The following is a 19759-nucleotide window of genomic DNA, read 5'->3' as shown; positions in this document are numbered from 1 at the left end:
CCAGATGTTGCTGCAGAGTGAGCACTCTTGACTTTTCATGCTAGTCTTTAGTACAAGGAGCTGCAGAAGAGCTTCTGCAGAAGTGGTGAATTTGCAGCACACATAAAGCTCATCACGACACAGTCTCTGGCTTTGTTTGATATTAAGTGTGAGCAAACTTTTGTTGTTTATTACAATTACAATTATGTGAATGCCACGGTCATACCGTCTGAACGCCCAACTGAGCACTATTCAAACTTTAAAACTTGATACAGGAAAAAAAAGTCAAATATTCATATTGAACAGTCAAATCCATTTCAACCGACATAATTCTCAGTCAGGTACAGCCGTAAGACTGAGTGCAGTTTTGTGCAAAATTGTACTGGAAAACTTTGTAGGGCTTTACAGGAAATTTAAAGATGATTGCAGGCATGAAAAGTGGGTTTCCCAGTTGATAAACAGAGGTCTGCCAAGTCAAGCAGGGTCCAATTAAGAGAATCTACCAAATTGCATTATGGGATGTGTAAACTTTTAGAGCTTGAGCTCTTCAAAGTAAAAAGTCATGATACATCTGCCTCTGTTTCTCCAGTTTTGACCAGGATATTCTGGGAGCCACACAAAGACACATCTCCGCCCAGTTTTATCTTGATTATTGAAGGATAAGTGATGAATGAAATCATATCTGGCTTCAAAGTTTTTCAGATAGGTTACAGGAGCACAGTATCACCTTGATGTTTGCAATGATTGGTTATGTTGAGGCCTGACACCTTATATTTAAACACTGTAATCATTAAATCGGGACCACGGTTAAAGGTTTAAGTCTATATTTGTTTCAGCTGACCACAGCATTAGGCGTCTTCGGACTGAGGCATGTTTTTTTTTAGAGTTTTAAGAATGCCCCTTTTGTTGTGTCTGCATTGCAAGAACTAAGAACGAATACAGCTCTCACATTGCCATTTAAGGTACTTTATAACCACAGTTGGAGAGCGACAGTAAAGTGGAGAAAAAGACTCAGGATGGCATTGAACCTACATGGGGCGCACACTCTACCGGGTGAGCCATTAATTGGCTTGAGGGACTTTTTTAGCTGCTATTTCAGGGTAGGTACTGCCCCAGCACTGGAACATCATGAGGTGGGCATTTGTGCAATAATCTTGGGGTGTATGGATCAGGGGGATGCTGTGTGTTAATTGCAGTGTGACTATGTATGTATGTGGCCTGCGTTCTTTCAAATGTCAAAGATAAATTTCTCCTAAGGGAGACAGTAAAGGCATATCTTATCTTATGAGGTGCAGTTTTATATTTTACATACTTTTCACACTTAGCACATTGTCCATATAATTTAAACATTCACATACTAATGCCAATTGTCTATTTATGTATTTCTTTAAATTTATATTTTATTTTATTCTTTACAAATATATTTCATTTTCATTGTTTACTACTACTGTATTTCTATTTCATATTTTATATTCACTTGTGGTGGTAAATATTTCTACTTGCTATAATTCTCTTTGCTGGCATCAGTGACTGTAATGAACCACAATTTCCCCCCAGGGATCAGTAAAGTATTTCTGATTCCAATTATTTCTTTTCTTTTCCTTTCCTCCCAATGCAGCACTGGCAACTGACTTTTTTTACAAAGCTGGAAAAACAAGCAACTGATCATAATGAAAAAATGGAAGAAAACAGACAAATGGACTGACACTGAAATCCAGGCTTTACTGAGCACATACTGTATGTGAGAGTGAAAATACAAACTCATCGCAGCAAAAATGCTGTTGCTATACTAACTGCCAGCCAGTTTACAGGATGTCACTTCAGTGTCCTGTTGGCAGTGCGAAATCTAGCAGAAAATAGCTCTGGATGGTATGTAGTTCTCAGGAAAAAATATTAAAATATGGACAACAGCTCACTTGCAGTTTCTCCTCAAAGATATTTATAGTGCTGCACTCACATGTTCACATAAAAAGTTGTGCTAAGAAGAGAAATAAGTCATAGTCGTGCATCTGCATACAGCTAATTGAAATAAAGTGGGCATTTGATTATCAGTTTTACAGAGGACACAGCCCCCCTAAATTTCTGATGTTGGATAGATGTGTGAGGCAGGTGTTAAATTCAAAAAGCACTTCATTTAAGCCATACTGAGGTTCTTAGTGTGTAGAAATGCTGCTGGATTTAAAGATTTCAGCATAAAAAGTCATCAATCTTTTTTTTTTCAGTGTTAAAGTCGCTGCTGCAGTTTCAGCCAGTTAAAAACTGCTGTATTGATCAAGCAGAATCTGAAATCAGTTGTCGACAAGACCATTTTTTATATCACAACACAAAAGGTAACAGGAGACATGAGGCGAGGCGCTGAGGAAGTGCATCTCAACTTTCGCCGGTTTGAACTATGTTTGGTCCCTAAGCCGTGTACGACACCATGTAATCCAATCCAAGGCTCTATGGGGAAGCAAGACCCCCTGCCAGTATGTGGTCAAAGTGGATTATAGTACAATAACGTTGACACCCGCCCACACACACACACACACACACACACACACACACACACACACACACACACACACAAAACAATCTGTAATTTTTACATCCCAGTGTTGTTCTGGAGCATTTTTAGCTTAGGCTCTACATCTGTCCCTGTGTTGTTGTGACGCATTACTACTTTTTTTTTCATGTACTCTAATTTTAGAGAAACAAAATCACTCCAAGCATTCGAACTACGCATGTTCTTTTGAGCAGGAAATTAGGACAAACTCTGCTGCTGTTCCTTGTTTTCGTCAGTGTGTTTACTGTGGCTGCTGAGGTGGAATATCTAATGTATGTTTATCAGAAACATAACAGCTGCAGTAATACAAGTGCCATCCCTAGCATTTAAATCACCATTAAATACTGCTGTAAAAGTGTGACGAATGCCAAACAACAGGCTTCAAAATGCAGCATAAGTGGTCAATGTGCTCAAAAAAGCGCACTTTTGGGGGGATTTGAAGGAGAAGTTTGGTGCCCAACAATAGGGCAGCAGACAAGCAAACAAGACTTCAGTGTCTCTGCTCCTGTTCCTTCACTGTCAAACCCGAGCTGTATGATATGTCCATCACAAACTATCACAACAAAGACAGAACAAGCTCAATTTCTAGGAGCTGATTAGCTGGACTACCCAGCGCCCTGCCAATGCTTTTTTGCCAAAGAAAAATGCATTGTAGACACACGCTTTTATGCTGCAGAAGTGGTTGAAGAAACCAACTAACCCTAACCATTTCTCCCGAGGTTTTGTGACTTTTTACCACAGTGGTAATAAATATTGGCATTTATTGTAAAATGAATCAGAAGATGATGTTTGATACCTAAAAAATTTCAATATGGGAGGAGAATTACATAAAAAACAGCTAAATTAAATTGCAAATTGAAAAATGGGCCGAATGACACTTTAAAGCACCTAGGATCAGCATGTACCGAAATTAAGACTACAGTAAGAAGCTGTCAGACAAAGTGGACCGGCAGTCATGGCTCGTAGTATTTATGGATAGTAATTTACTCTGAGGGCTTCAGCCCTGCTGCTTTCGCAGGAACATGGTGACCTGATAGGAAAACAGGATTACTGGAGGTGTTTGGGTTTGACTCTGTGTATGAGACACAGAATCTAACCAGCTTACAGCACAATGGGATTAAGAAGTGAGGATCCTCCAGACGTTAACCTCTGAGTAAAACGAGGGGGAACGACGAGGTACAGATGATGATAAGCAGGCGGATTTAGTTGGATGATGATCAAAGCAAATGAAGGCAAAAATACCAGAAATGACACAAAGACTAGACCTGATTTTTGAGGAAATAAAGTGTTTTCATCACAAACACACTTACCCGTCTATCTGAGGTGACGAGTCTGAATTCTTGCTGCAGTTTTCCAAAGATGGATCTGTGGGTCTTCCTGAAAGGATGAATGGTTCCCTGTAATTAAAGGAAAATTAACAATAGTTATTAAAACAATCTAACTTTTCATACAAGCATAGATAACTTTAACTCATGAAGCATGTGCAGCACAAATAATTCTGTACAGTTGTCAGGAACAACACTGAAATTTATTTAAGTACAATTCAGTTCATCAACTCTGTGGCAGAAAAGCAGTGAGGGAGACAAAGCATGACCTACACTGACACCAAGTGGTGTATTAGTGTATGACAATGACTTCTTCTGCTTAATTGGATCCTAAACTTGAAACTGATTTGTTTTTTCAAAAGTCTTACAGAAAGAAAAAAATAGGTTGAAGAACATTAACAACCCTCTAACATCTCTGCAGATGATGATATTTTCTCGAGGCATTTAAAAATCACAGTCTTTTTGCACAAAACATTTTTAAAGCAGTACAAGTGTCTAAAACAGCAAAGATATAAATTAGAGAAAGTCATCAAATTAACTCAAAATGTTGCACATTTGATGGCTAATAGCACTATTGACAGTACATGCATTTCAAAGTAATCCACCTTCTTCTACACCAAAAAGGCCAAACATAGCTTTACATACAAGTAACAGCTGACAACTGCTAAAACAAATTTAAAACAGTGCAGACATTTTACTTTTGTTATGTCTTGTATTTTCAATAAACCCCTAAAGTCCCAAAAGATTCTTGTAAACCTGACTAATTGCTAACAAATAAACAAAACAGGAAATATATACAGTATATCTGCTGCAGATCAAACTGTGAAAACTAAAGCCTGATCACACAGTACTGTGAGATCAGGCAGAGATGTGATTCTGAAGATCACTATGTTGAAGGTGAGTTAATCACATAAACAATGCATGCAAAACATTATTACTAATGTTGTGATTACATCAATTGTTTGGATTTTTAAAGACTAGTCTCCCCACCATCCAGAGGTGTGCTCATGGCAAAGACTCAAACATGATAACAGTATAATTAAACAAAATCTGCAAAAGAAAAACCCACAAAGACTGAGAAACATTTTGTCCCTCAACGAAAATTACGCTGAGCCTTCCTTCAAACAGTCTTCAAATAGTCTTTCAAAGAGTTAAGAAAGCTCTAATCCAGTGAGAACTCCTTTCTTTATTCATAAAAAATGCTACGTAAACAGCTTCTCTTCACAACTGCTGCAAGCTCTATGGGCTCTGAGTTTGTTTGTTATGTATGTCATTGTTATGAGGAGAGGGGAAAAAGGGAAACTAAACCAATCAACTTGATAACCAACCAAAACCATGAAAAAAATTAAATATTTAAAAAAAAAAACACTCACCAGGACATATGTGTCATGCTCATGCTTCTTTCTATGCATGTGGACATCTGTAGAAGAATATAGACACTATCATCAACAACACTGTCATCACACACATTAATAACTTAATTTAACAGAGAAAACTTACGTCTCATCTCTATTGTAACCCCTTTCTCTAACTAACTTTAAAGGGATAGTTTGGATCTTTTGAAGTGTGGGGCTGTATGAGGTACTAATATACAGTCTGCGTATTATCTACAGTATATGTCAGTCAGCACGCTCCCAGTTTGGAGAGGCAAGCAGAGGTGCTGCCACAGAAGCTAAGTAATGTACTGCTATGGATAAGGCCAGCAGCAAAACATGTTTTAGTCACTAAACAAGACCAACAGAAAAGAAAAAAAACACTGTATTTAGAATATTTTCATCACTTAACCTTGTTGAAGACAACCATGGAGAAGCAATTTTTATTCGACCAACTGTTCAAAAATATAAAAGCTATTCAGGTCATTATCATGTATGACAGGACCAGACAAAAGCACGTAGATGCGATTAACCAATTATAAAAATAGTTGCCATTTTTTTTTCTGTCAATCAACTAATCATTACAGCTCAAATATAAAGTACTTCAAATGAGCTCTACCTTTACCAGCTGCAAGATTACAATGACAAACTCAATATTATAATGATATAACATTATTTTGGAATGGGCCATTATGCATCATAAAAACTTTTGACACTTTTTACTCTGATGCTAATATTTATGTACTTTTACTTAAGTACGGTTTTGGATGCAGGACTTTTAAGCTACAGGTAACAGTGTATTTTTACACTGAGCTCCTGGTACTTTTACACAAGTTCAATCTCTGAGTATTTCTTTCTCCACTTAGTTTTAACTGCTCTTTATACATTTTTGTCGATTTACGCTTCATTTAAAGCTGGCTGACATTAACATACCTTTATTGCTAACATTAGCTGGATTAATATTAGCGGTGCAAAAATGCTATCGTTAACAAAAATAATACACGGGCTCACAGACCGAAGAAAACACCGTTCATGCGTGAATTGTCGTTATAGACAGTTATTAGCGAAATAAACATTAAAAAAAAACCTCAACGTTCACAGCTAAACTCAAAATCAGCTGTTAGCTTCGGTTAGCAGAGCCGCCTGTATGTCTACGTGTTGTTAGCCGTTAGCCTGTTAGCATAACAAACCTGAGTCGCTGACGTTGATAACATCCACCGACACCATGTCAGGTTTATCCAGCGGACCCACTTTCCTCTCCGTGACCCCGGACGGCACCACGTCCGGCTTCGGGCCAAACTTTCTAGGGTAGAAGTCCCCGGCATTGTGGTAAGACAGACCCGAAGACGTGGACATCATTCCGTCCATCGCCATTTTTGTGATTTTTTAACTTCCTGTACCCATCAGCCTGTTCCATTTGGCTGCACTGCGCATGCGTAAGACCACAGATCTGTAAATCACCACGGAGTGAAATACGTGACTCATGTGCTATACAGATCTGCGTTTATTTTCTAATTCAGAGCTAAAGTAATGTACAGAAGACCATTTCTGCCACACGCACACTTTTTAAACTGAAAACTATAAATAATAAGATGATGAAATAGTCAAAATTGCAGAAGTTGAATGAAGTCTAACAAATGAATGTAAACTTACTCAAGGCAGGGCAAATTTGGGTAATTTTGGATGATTGGGAAAAATAACGTTTTCCATCTTGGGCTCTTTAAATGTTAGCAGCCAGTCATCAAACATGTTATTTAGTTGGTGCTACAAGTGCACTTTACATAAAAATGCTATTTTTATTGGTTTGAGATAATTGGTATGGGCAGGGCAAAAAGTCAAAAATATCACTGGTCCCACAACTTGCAAGGAAAGCCATGCTGCATGCTGATTTTCTCATTTTGGCAATAAGAGTACTGCAGCTAACAATAAGGGTTTAACAATAAGAATGATTGTGCTTTTTTAAAAATCTTTTTCATTAAAATGTTTTCACAAGGGATGTAAGAAAACTTGTCAAATTACTTACAGTAGACCCATATTTCCGGATTTCATTTATTTTTGTGATGGACGCAAGATCCAAGTGAAACTGGAAATCTCTAAAGTTTAGATTACTGTTCAAGATATCAATTTAAAAGAAATCCCCCAGGATAAGGGCATGATGAAGACCTAAACACTGAAAGCTTTAGTTCTCTGCTAATCAGCTTCACCCTGCATTATAAAAGCATGCTGTTAAAATGATTAAAAAGTCAGCCTAAGTGAACAATGGCCAGGCATAGGGGAGAAGAAAACACTGTATTTGATTTTAAAAAAGAGCTATGTATAAGCTCAGACATATAAATATGTGACTGATAAATACAACACTAAATACCTAATACAGACACAGAATCATTATAAAACTTTCTAAAAAAGAATAACATGAAGGAGCTTCTGGCCTACAACAAAAAGTGTTTGATGCTTTGCTATAAATTAATTTTCATTCATATTAATATTAACTGACAGCCTGCTGTCCCAAAAACAATGCACACAACATCAATGCAACAATTACAAAAAAAATATCTCAGATCTAACAATGTTTATTGATAAAGCAATAAAATGTTTACATGTATACAACTTTTCAGATAGCTTAGTTAAAAGAAAATGTTCATGTGTTTGTGTAAAGTACAAGCAAGAAAAAGAAGCATTACAGATTCAAGCATGGAAATGTGAGTATTATTTCCGGGGCCCCAAAGAACTTTGTGTGTGTGTGTGTGTGTGTGTGTGTTGACAAACCCTTTGATGTAATTTTGTGTGTGTTCATGCAGATTTCGGTCAAAGTTGAGTGTGTGTGTGTGTGTGTGTAGAATATGTAGTTGCCCATTTGTACAGCACTGAATGGAGTTTTTTTTGTTCAACAGTTTGTAAAGGGACACCGAGAGGCCCCCGAGCTGAGTGGGGCCCCAGGCAACTGACACTGAGAAGTAGAGAAAAAGAAAAAAAGGATGAAGGAAAGAGACTGGAAAGAGAGCAAACACTGATATCTGATGTGGCAGAAAAAGAGAAGTTCAGGAAAATTTTTTGTGCAACAGAAGGATTTTTTTGTATTACATAAGATGTAAAGCAGACTGCATTTTACAGTAAATGTTTCTCCAATGGTGGAGGTAGTATTCAGCGTGTGTTTTAAACATAAATTTATTTTTTTTTCTGCATATGCAACTGCATTTTTGTCATTATTATGCATATTTTAAATGATGATCGTCATTTTCAGTACTGTCTTTCTATGAATTTCAGGGTCAAAACTTCAAACTCTCACAATGGTGAACAAACATCAATAAGTAAAGAAAAAAAGTATTTAAGCTTGAATAAAAACTTGCATAAAAATTTGCATGGGTTTCTTGAATTTTGAATAATTGTAGGTCATTTGTAAAATAAGAAAATGTAAGTTTCCCCAACTTTTCAAGTTAGGTTGGCTCTACTGATATTGGGCCAGATATGTTTGTTTTTGTTTGTTTTGGTTTTTTGTTTTATTTCATGTTGTTGTCATCCAAATAAAAAAATGAAATTAAAAACATCTGAGCATTTTTATGGCCACATTTTGCAGGTTAAATGCGAGTCTAAAATGACTTTAAGAGTCATATAGAGTCAAAGAAGCACTTTTTTGATGCATTTGAATTTTTAAAAAAACTTTATAAAGAAAGAGAAAAACAAAGAATTAAAACAAAATAAGACAGTCAAATTAACATTGTGATAACCTGAGCATGGTCAGTGTGTGCGTGTGTGTGTGTGTGTCGGCGTGTGTGTGTGTTGGTGTGTGTGTGTGTGTGTGTGTGTGTGTGTGTGTGTGTGTGTGTGTGTGTGTGTGTGTGACTGTGTGTGTGTGTGTGTGTGCGCGTGTGTGCGTATGTGTGTGTTGGGCCCAGCAGACAGTTTGTCAGCATGTCCCTCCCATCTGGTGAATACTGTACAGGCATTTCCCATCAGTCACACTGACACAAACACACATTTTCCTGTGTGTGTGTGTGTGTGTGTGTGCGCGTGTGTGTGTATGTGTGCAGTAAAAGGAGGAGGTGCCCGTCACCTCCTCCTTTTACACACACTCTCTTTCTCTCTCTCTGTTTCTCAGAGCTGACTTATTCACTCTTAGCTCAGCTGCACAGAAAGCAGCTTCTCTTTCTCCTCCTAAACTTTTCATACTTTGTGTCTGTTTTGTTTGTTTTTTTTAAAATCTGAAATCCTTTTCTCTTGAGTTTCTGACCTCTGCAGCCACACTGTAGTGAACCAGGATGGCCGACAATGCCTTCATAACCGACGTGCAGTCCAGGATGCAGAAGGCGAAAGAGATGCCGGAGGAGGAGAAGCTGTACAGATACAACGGGGTGCTGTACCCGCGCCTCATGTGCCCCGAGGAGAACCTAAAGGCTCTGAAGAACATCAGGGCCAGAGAGGATGACATCATACTGGTGGCTTATCCCAAATGTGGTGAGTGATTTGGATCAAATTATAACATATATTTGGGAAAAGAAGCTATTCAGATAGAAAGGGACAGCCGTCAAGTGACATAATTTGTATAATAAACTTAATTTGATTAACAAGGTTTTTAAAGAGTCATTAAAAGGATATTTCATCTGTTGTGACCTCTGACCTTTGACCACCTTTCCATTGGTTGTTTTTAATGTTAATGATTGTAACGCTGCTAAGAGTAAAGCTTCTTTCAAGCAGTGGTGGAAGTACTCGGATATTTTACTAAAATAAATGTAGTAATGCCACAGTGTAGCAATGTGTAATTTCAGGTAAAGTCCTGCATTCAAAATTTTACTTGAGTAAAAATGCAAAAACATTTGCATTAAAACATACGTAGGGTACCAAAGGAAAAAGTATTTATTTGGCTGAAAGACCCATTTCAGGGTAATAAATGTATATATTATTGGATTTTAAGTATTGATGCATTAAAGTGGTCACCACTTTAATGTTGCAGCTAAGGGTGTAAACCATTTTGATTACTATACATACCTGCTTTCCACATCAATAAATCATATAAGTATATTAGCTAAAAACTGTACATACTGTAAGTATCTGAGTACTTGAAATGCACGTAGCTACTTTTCACCACTGACAATGGATCACCACAGATTGTGTCACCAAATTCTTAAAATATATAAAATTAAAAAAAAAATAAAAAAATGTAAAAATTGAGGGAAAAAAATGCAGAGTTAAACTGTGGTAAATCATCAATCAATCAGATTAAGTGTTCTATATTTATTTTGTCTATTTTAAATGTAATAACATTAAAAATTTTGAAAATTCTGGGTTCATTCTGCAAATGTACATGCTTACAACTAACAAAAAGGGCAAAATAAATAAAATAAAATAAATATGAATTCTAATTTTTTTTCCCTGCAGCCTTTCTCATAAGCATATTTTTTGGATTCACGTGATAAAGTTTGGTAACAAAATCAAAGTTTTTCAATTCCCTTGATCAGTAACATGTAACTATACAACAAGGCTATCAAAATAATATTTAACTGTTTGCAGTTTATCTTATTAACATACACACAAGTGATCCCTGTGAGAGTTTTTCCCTATAAATGATTACATTATGTGTTACTTCACAAGAATATTCTTAAAGTAAACAGTAAAGATTTGAGCTGTAAAATGAATAGTTCAACGTTTTGGGCTCTATCCAAAGTTTGAGAATCAACACTTAAAGCTCTATGATTAACGTGTCACATCTTGTTTGTTTAATCTGTGCACACACAGAAATGTAAAGCTGTCACTTTAGGGTTTTAGTGGTAGTCAAATGTTACAGTGAGGTTGCCACGACAGAATCAAAACAAGGAGATGAATAAATGCAGAAGTAATAAATGGATATCACCAGTATTTTTTTTGTTTTCATCAAGAAAATCAACTGTGAAGTCATGTAATGTGCAGGGGGCGCATCTTATGTTACACAATACAGACTGCAGTGATTAGGAGGAAAAATTCTCTGTGTTTGTTCCTAACTTCCTCTTGAAGTGATGAGCTGTTGCACATACCGCAATCAGCGCTCTTCTCGAACATCTGCACATGAGAGGGTAGAAAAAAAAGGAAAGATCGATGAATGCATGAGAATTTTGCAGATTTCACCCTGTACTTCAGGCCCTTTTGTCGCTGATCCCAGGAGTATTTAGACTGATTTCATTTGATATTAAATATCAATATTCTCGCCTGGTGACAGAGTTAAAACACCCCACTCACCTATGAATAAAAACAAATGTTAGAAATTCTTATTTCTCTAGAATTAATTATTTATTTAAAGGCACAGACACAAAAAACAGACATTAAAAAACTCTTAGGAATGAAGGTTGTACTTTTACACACTGCAGTTCTGCAGCCAACAGCTGACCAGCACATACACTCTGCGTGACAGTAAATGACTCCCCATACCAGCAGGTGGAGATAGTCTGTATTCACCAATCAAAAAAGGAAAAAGGAAGACCGTCTTGACACTAGTTCAAGAGTTAGCACATAAAAAACGCAACCTCATATTGAAAAAAGGAATAAAGAATATTGACCGTGCTCTAGCGAACAATAGCATAAACAAGGAAACATTTCCGCTCAGTGTCTAAAACAGTTGTCCTATTATAAAATGAAGAAAACTTAATACATCTGTCTGCATCCATTTTTCTCCTCGTTGGGTCGCCCAATCAAAAAATTGCACGTGTCCATGAAGAGTAGAGACTGACGAAGCCTTTTGTCTTATTCACCCACTGCCTGTACCTGTATTATTTTAAAAAACCTTCATAAATAAATTGACTTGCTTCTTTGTCTTCTGCTCGTAGACTAAATGAGTGAAAATATAAACAGCGCCACTCTGTCATTGTCACTAACGGTGCATGCCGACTTAACGTGACTGCATGCAACCACAAATCCGCTCCTATTCATTTTGTGGTGGTGCGACAAGAGGGGGTTACAATTTCAAAATTCAAACGGTGCTCACGTAAACAGCCCCTCAAACTGCAGCTGCAGTGACTTTTTTAAACGTCCCTTTATAAATACAGGAAATACTGAAGTTAAGCTTTGTCTGATTGAGAAGGAGGCAGGGGATGTGGATGGATACAAGCGGCCAGTGGGGCAGGGCGGCGGCAAATCGAGGCGAATTGGTCGCGTGTAGCAGCTTGTGTTGCAAAAATAAAACTCTATTTTTTCATTCTTTCACAGTGATTAAAAACTTGTGCTGTTACAAAGCAATTTTTTAGCTTGTTGCTTTGTAGTTTTGGTAAAGTCTGCACCAACATATAGGTCTGTGGTCTGCACAAGGTTGTGGCGCACACATTCCCTGAAGTCTGCATGTGCAAGTGTGCGTGCACATATCCTTAGGTAGTCTAACCTAATATAACAAGTTTGTTTTGATATTACGCCCTCGTGACTTTGGTAGTTTGTTTGCTCTCCTCACTTCCGTTTCTCTTCTTGTGCACTGAGCTGAACCTCCAGACAGCGTGATTTCACTCAACAATAATCACCGCTGGGTCCGTTTCAACGTGCTGAATTTGTCAACTTGTACCAACATGGTGGGACACACAGCAAGACTAAGGCGACATTCGCTTATTGATAGCCCACATGACTGTTGGCTTTGTGTGTCAGGGCCATGAGACTAAATTTCCAAACTGCCTCCTTCACTGCACAGTTTACTCCCTTTGAATTTTACTGACATCACTTTTCATGAATTCTGGCCACAGTGGTGCATACAGTGGCATTAAAACCTGAGTGATTTACTGATATTCAAACGCACCATCTAACACCACCTTTAATCTCCCTCTTAAAACACAAAGCCCCTGATGTTGTTTTTCAGAAGGAGAAAAGCATGACATTCCTGCTGTTGCTGCGCTGCGTTTGAGGAATGTGTCGTGTTTTCATTTGAAGGTTTGTGTTTACTTTTGAAAGACTTTGCACGGCAGCTCGCTGGTAGAGCAATGACATGATGACAGATGAGTTAATCACATATGGAAGGAATGTTAGATCACGCACACATCTCTATGCATGCGGGCCCCGTTTGGACAGGGGCCCATACAGGGAGAACAGAGCTATTTACGAGGAGGTGTGTGACTGTACCTCCATCGTCTAACGAATGGGAGCCCTTGTTTTAATTGATGTGAGGCTGTTAAGTTAGCGTGACACAGCAGAATACCACAGATGATGGCTTCCTGGCATCTCAGTGATTTATAGAGATAGATAGCGGAGGATTAACCCGACGCTCACCTCCACGCTCTCTGACAGTCTGCAGACATTTACAGGACTGTAATGTTTTTCATTGGTTTGCTTAAGTGTGCTTCACTACACAGCTTTAATATTGGGTTTCTCGTCCCTCTCTGTCTGCTGAGAATAATTCTGTTACTTCATGTAGTAGCCAGGTAAAATTTTCAAGGGAGATCCATCACACAGAAAATTATACAGCTCTTTTCTTTTAATTCTTTGAAACCTGGAGCAACTTCACTCTTCTTGTGCTGCTTTCAGATGCCTTTCACAAGAATTTAACCCTTTAAAAAGTGAGAAAATGCTTGCGATTTTTTTCAAAATCGTTGGGAAAAAAGCAATTAGAAATTAATTGATTTAATTAATATAGACAAGATTTTTTTTAAACACTGTCATAACAAAGGCAGTACTGAAAATAATGTGTTTTTGGCATACATTAAAAATGAAATAAAATAACGGTTCAAAATGGTCAAAAAAAAAAAAAGTCTGAACATTGTGAGCGGCCCTCCCTGAATTTAAGAATTACATACAAAAATCTTGCACAGTGACGCTGCAAATCTGCAAATCAGCACATTACAAAACACCTGTAAAAATACCTTTCCCTCTTGCGTGACAAGCCAGTCAGCTCTCACACATCCTGATGTTTCCTCAGCTGACACAGAGTCATTATGCAACAAAGAATCCAACAGTGAAAACAGGTTGATCCTCATAGCGGAGAACAACGTTGCCAAACAGATGAAAGGAAAGACCTGCAGCAGCTACTGTACAAAGTAGACAGGTGTTACTGTGAGGTTCAGAAGTGAAGTTAATTCATAAATGAGTTGATGCGGAGTTATGTTTACAGTAATATATTTCTACATTTACATATTTGGCCCTTTGAAATAGTTTTAAGTCCATGAAAAACTTAAAACGACATGACCAGGAAATTATCTGAAAAAAAACAAGCAACAACCCTAAAACAAAACAACACAAACAAACAATAAAAATGTGTGTCCTGATTATTTTTTCTTGTCTTTAGTTTTCTTAGTTTATTACTTGTTTATTTATTTACGAGGGCATTTAGTGAAGAAATCCATCATTATAATTGCATTTTATTTTTGCGTGTGTGTTTGTAATTCATTTTTCAGCCCTCACATTACAGTATTATTCACCGAGTGGCTGCAGAATTGAAATGTTTTTACAATGTATGACAGGATCATATTCATACAAATTAAGCATGTCCTCTGTCTGCAGGCTTCACTGTGTTGTTACTTTATGAGAAATATTTAAACCTGAAACAGGTTTGTATTTGATACCAGCGGGGATGTTGTTGGTTTTGACCAGAAGTTAAAATGGATTGTGGTTAACTGTGATTGATTTCATATGTACAACATGTTTGAAACATGATGTGTGTGTGTGTGTGTGTGTGTGTGTGTGTGTGTGTGTGTGTGTGTGTGCGCGCGCAGGTTTTAACTGGATGGTGGGGGTGATAAGGAAGATTACTGCAGAGGCCACAGGAATGAAAGTGGAATCCAAGATGCCACCGCTGATCGAGTTTTTCGGACCGGAAGTTGTAAAAGTAGCCACCAGATGTGTTTGTATCTATATCTTTGTGTGTGTGTGTGTGTGTGTGTGTGTGTGTGTGTGTGTGTGCTAAGGGAGCAGACTCAGTGTTTAGTTTACTGACTGAGCTGAGCAGATAGACAGAGATAAATCCAGCAGTTATGTAACACAGAGCTGTAAGTGATAACGGCAGCAGCAGATTTAAGCTTTACTAATCAATAGTTTTATAATGTCTGTGTATAAACTGAGAGGAGCTGGTCCAAGTTATGAACTCAAAGAGAATGATCCCGATTCTGCGACTCCACAGAGCCTCTGTTCAGAACCCAATTATGTTCCAAAACACACACACACATTTGTGTTTCTACATTTGTCATCCATAACCTCAGAGCGTAAACTGAATGTTGCAATCCATTGTTCTGAACTTGAACAGAAACCAACCTCATGGAGCGCACTGATAATTTAGGATGTCGGTCTGTCAATGCTCAAAAGTCAAGCAGAGTTCAGCGTCTCTGTGGTTTGTCGCTGTGATCAGAGTCTGTCAGGATGCTTTTACCTAAAAGACAGGATGATGGCGTTAAGTGGAGACAGATGTGTGACCTGAGATCATAAACACATTCTTACACCCACTACATAAAGGCATTAAACAGAAATGCAGATGTTCTTTGTGTTAAAAATGATTCTTGGAAACCTCACTGCTGGTCCTGTTTCAACTGGTCAATGAGGAACATGTGTGTGTGTGTGTGTGTGTGTGTGTGTGTGTGTGTGTGTGTGTGTGTGTAATTGATCATGTGCTGAACTGTGTGTTAATATCATCCTGAGAAATAGCATGGCAGGGAGATATTAAAAGAGTAGTTGAACTTTTGGACAATATTCATATTCTCTTTATAGCAGATGTTCAATGAGCAGATCAATACCACTCTTAATGATTGTTTCAGTGTTAACGTCTTTTAACCGTTTGAAACCTGAGAAAACTGGCTTGATTTCTTTCAAAAACATGGGAAGTAGGCAATCAGCAACTTAAGAGATGGCCTCAAAAATTGCAAGATATTAGTAAAATGTAAATGTAACGTATTGAAAAAAGAAAATTAACTGAAAATAAGCAAAATAATGAATAAATTAAAAAAGAATGCTAAAAATTTAATTAAATTATCATAACATAATTTTTTTTGTCTTTGGCATAATTTGAAATATAAAATTATCAGTGGTTTTGTTTTGTTTTTTTTACATTTTACCCCCTTATTTAAAGAGCAAAATTTCAGGTAATTTTCTTGTCATCTTAAACATAGGTCATAAAAGACTCATCATTCTTGATACATCTGATTGGAGGAAACTGATAAAAATCTCATTTTAGTATTTTGTTTTGGCTAAAGCTGAATAATTTCATGTTAATGTATATCTCTGCCTGTCCTCCCCCTCAGGCCTTGGACGAGCGTCCCTCTCCGAGGTTTCTGGGGACTCACATGCACCCTGACAACATCCCGGCTTCCTTCAAAGAAAATAAAACTAAAGTAAGTAAAAACGTCTGAAGCAAAACACTCAACTCAGAACAAACACTTCCTCATCATCAAAAACTGTGCAAGAAGACAAAAGCAAAGGAAATGAATCCCGTAATTTCTCAAATGGGAAACAGAGCTGGTGATGGACAACAGAAGTGGCATTTAAAGTAAAAAACAAAGAAAATTCTCTGATCATGTTTTCCTTGTAATAAAATCCAGAATATATTTGGATTTCAAATCTAATTTGTTGTTTCATTACCATAAAAGAAAAACAGATAATGTATTATAATCACGTTTACGGTGCAGTGTACAAGGCATGAAAAGCTCTCTCCTTTTCTTTTAATTCTCATGATTTTTTAATATATATATATTCACTTATTTTGTTGTGTTGTACAGATGCTGGTGATCTTCAGAAACCCTAAAGACACTCTGGTCTCCTATTATCATTTCACCAACAACAATCTGGTCCTCCCAACCGTGCAGTCCTGGGACTCCTTTTTCTCCAACTTCATGAGTGGAGACGGTGAGAAAACACTTTCAGTTTATCACAATGTTATCACGATTCAAAGACATCCAGAGGAGCATTTAATTAGATAGTGTTCATTGAGTAAGCACAGTTTAATTAGTATTAACTGGATCACACTTGATGATGGATTACTAAAGACGCCTGTATAGGCCCAACGCTCAAGTCATCATTTTTTAACTTTTTTTTTTACTTCATTTTTTCCTTTCATTGGGCTTTCAGATATTCTAATGCATAAAACTCTGAATTGCTGCTGTGGTTGAAACATGCTATGAAAATAGATAAATCTCACTTTAATGATCCACGTTAGCCACCTTAGCCCTGCAACATGTGGCTAAAAGAAATGCTTCATCAGTTGGGCCAACCAAACTAGAAAAGTTGGGCTGGCTTATATTTTCATATATTACAAATGAGCTCCAATTATTCAAAAGGCTGAATATATCAGAAAACCTGTGCCACTTGTTATGTAACTTTTTATTCAAAGTTAACACATTTTTATTTAAACATGGACATGGGCAAAAACATGTTATCTGGTTACAATGCAGCAATACATTGTTTCTTTGACTGCTTTGTGTCTGGTGTGTGTGTGTGTGTGTGTGTGTGTGTGTGTAGTTCCCTGGGGTTCATACTTTGATCACGCTCTGGCCTGGGAGAAATGGATGGACAACCCCAACGTCATGGTTGTCACCTATGAAGAGCTCAAACAGGTAGATCACACACTGTTTTTTGACGCATCTAACAGAAATTGGTGGTTTAAAAAACATTAGTGCTTTTTACCGATCTTCAAAACTTGTTGCAAGAGACACTCAGAGTCAACGTGCAGCAGAAGTGTCTGATTCTGTTTCTTGTCCCGCAGAACCTAAGCGAAGGCATCCGTCAGATCTCCATCTTCTACGGCTTCAGCCTGACGGAGGCTCAGGTGCAGCAGATCTCAGAGGGGAGCACCTTCAACGCCATGAAGGAAAGCTCCGCCAGCTCCCACGGCGCTATGGGAAGCGTCATCTTCAGAAAAGGTGCTTTAAAAAAATTTACTATGGTTAACTGGTTTTTCAAACCATACAAAATTTTAAACAAATTGACTGCACATGTAACATATATGTACATTTTAGGGCAGGGTGCAGGGACGCATCGCCCTAAAATTTGAAGCATTTGAATTTGCCTGCACTTTTTTCAGGCCTTTTTTCTTTATCTTATTTTCATGTAATTTCCTGATAACTTTTTACAAATTTTGTGCTATTTTTTTTAAAAGAAATGTATCCAGTTTGCTCTGGTTTCAAAGGCTTAAAGCTTTAAACAAAATAATGGAAAATAATAAATATTTCTTGTCTGTGAGCAGGCGAGATTGGAGACTGGAAGAATCACTTCACGCCAGAACAGAGCCGAGAGATGGACGACGCCTTCAACAAACACCTGGCAGGAACCAGGCTGGGAGCCAAACTCAACTACCAACTGCACTGTCAGTAAGAAGAAGAAAAAGTAGCATTGCACAGATTTATATACACCCGACTGGTCGAAGAGGCTTTTTGGAGGCAATTCAGGGCCAAATATGTCTTTGTCACAGGCTCAAGAAGAAAGGGAGCCAGAAGGGAACAAGTGCATTATAGTTTTTTTTCCGGCCTGTGAAGTTTTACAACAGAACACATGAAGGAATAACGATACCTTTGAAAGTGGCCATTCCAGTTGGTCCTTCATCAGAATTTAGTCTAAGTGTGGAGCATTATTTAGCCTCCTCCCCCTCTTACATGCTTGGTACCAATGCATTGGATTGATAAGGCAGTGGGAATGCCACTAATTGGATCTAGGTGCCAGTGCATTTTCACCTGAGGTCCCACTGTGTGTACCGGAGAGACAAATATCAGTGAATAAAACCAGTGTTGAAAACATGACGAGCACACCGCTCATCAACACAGGGAGCAAATAAAAATGAGACAGTTTAAGCAACAACAGTGAAGTGTGAGAACAATTTAAACTTTGGTGCCTCCCAGTGTTTCAATAAAAAAAGGCACTTATCGCAGTATCATCTGAATTATGCAAAAATATATATCATTGCATAGAAATGAAACATTTTCTAATAATTGTCATCAGAACACATGTGGTAGAGGTAAACCTAGTAAACATTTTTAAAGAGAAAAATGTTTTTTTTGTATTCAAAGACAGGCTGGTGTTTTCTTACCTCGGTACAGTCAGTGTATGCAGCTTCAGGCATCTTACTTTTTACGTTTTTAACATTCAGACAAGGTGGTTTTTATTTGTTCTGAGCACACAGATTTCTATGTAGCCACACCGGAGTTTCAGATTTACTTGTTTGCCCTCTGGGAAACAATTAAATCTAAATATCATCTGAATGCAGCATTGATTAGCAGCTAAAGTCTCAGATGTCAGAATTTTTTTCATGACTGCACAAAAGTTAAATCTCAGGCTGATTTTTAAAATTAATGTTTAACACCTTATAAACATAAACCTAAAACAACTGAATTCTCTTTATACTGGCAGCTACCTGAACTCAGACTTCATTCTGGTTTTGAAACAATACTGTGATAGTTATGGGCTGTTATGAATATGCACAATCACTGTTACTGCATATGTATTACATTCAGTGCCTCACTGTACATGTTCCTGATGAAAAATAAAACTCATGCACATCACTTTGATCTCAAATTATTTGGTCCCAACTTTGCTGCTTAGCACTCACACGATTGCACGCATTTCAAATTTGTTTATGAAGTAAAAGTACGGAAGCCCTAAGCAGCCATACATTCATACATTTTTTCTTG

At 37.6% G+C, this 19759-nt stretch overlaps 2 protein-coding genes across 2 annotated transcripts in view; one reads left to right on the top strand and one right to left on the bottom strand.

Annotated features, from left to right (window-relative positions):
• slc30a6 (solute carrier family 30 member 6) overlaps nt 1-6613 on the bottom strand; it is a 59747-nt gene extending 53134 nt beyond the window's left edge. Inside the window, exons 1-3 of the mRNA XM_042501993.2 lie at nt 6413-6613; nt 5223-5269; nt 3835-3921 (exon numbers count right to left, since the gene is read on the bottom strand). Coding sequence (XP_042357927.1) covers nt 3835-3921; nt 5223-5269; nt 6413-6596 — 318 coding nt within the window. The 5' untranslated portion in view covers nt 6597-6613. The remainder of the gene's footprint in view (nt 1-3834; nt 3922-5222; nt 5270-6412) is intronic.
• A 2687-nt stretch (nt 6614-9300) lies between these two features.
• Nucleotides 9301-19630, top strand: sult6b1 (sulfotransferase family, cytosolic, 6b, member 1). Its single transcript, XM_042502609.2, has 7 exons — nt 9301-9674; nt 14870-14982; nt 16385-16474; nt 16859-16985; nt 17598-17692; nt 17842-17998; nt 18322-19630. Exons 1-7 carry the CDS (start codon nt 9479-9481, stop codon nt 18447-18449), a joined length of 906 nt encoding a protein of 301 aa, XP_042358543.1. The 5' UTR covers nt 9301-9478; the 3' UTR covers nt 18450-19630.
• Nucleotides 19631-19759: the final 129 nt, after the last annotated feature.

The sequence above is a fragment of the Plectropomus leopardus genome, chromosome 13 (assembly GCF_026936395.1).
Source record: "Plectropomus leopardus strain MGB_pleo_1.0 chromosome 13, ASM2693639v1, whole genome shotgun sequence".
In the NCBI taxonomy this organism is placed as follows: Eukaryota; Metazoa; Chordata; class Actinopteri; order Perciformes; family Serranidae; genus Plectropomus; species Plectropomus leopardus.
Note: the sequence above shows the minus strand (reverse complement) of the source record. Positions and strands in the feature narration are given on the sequence as shown.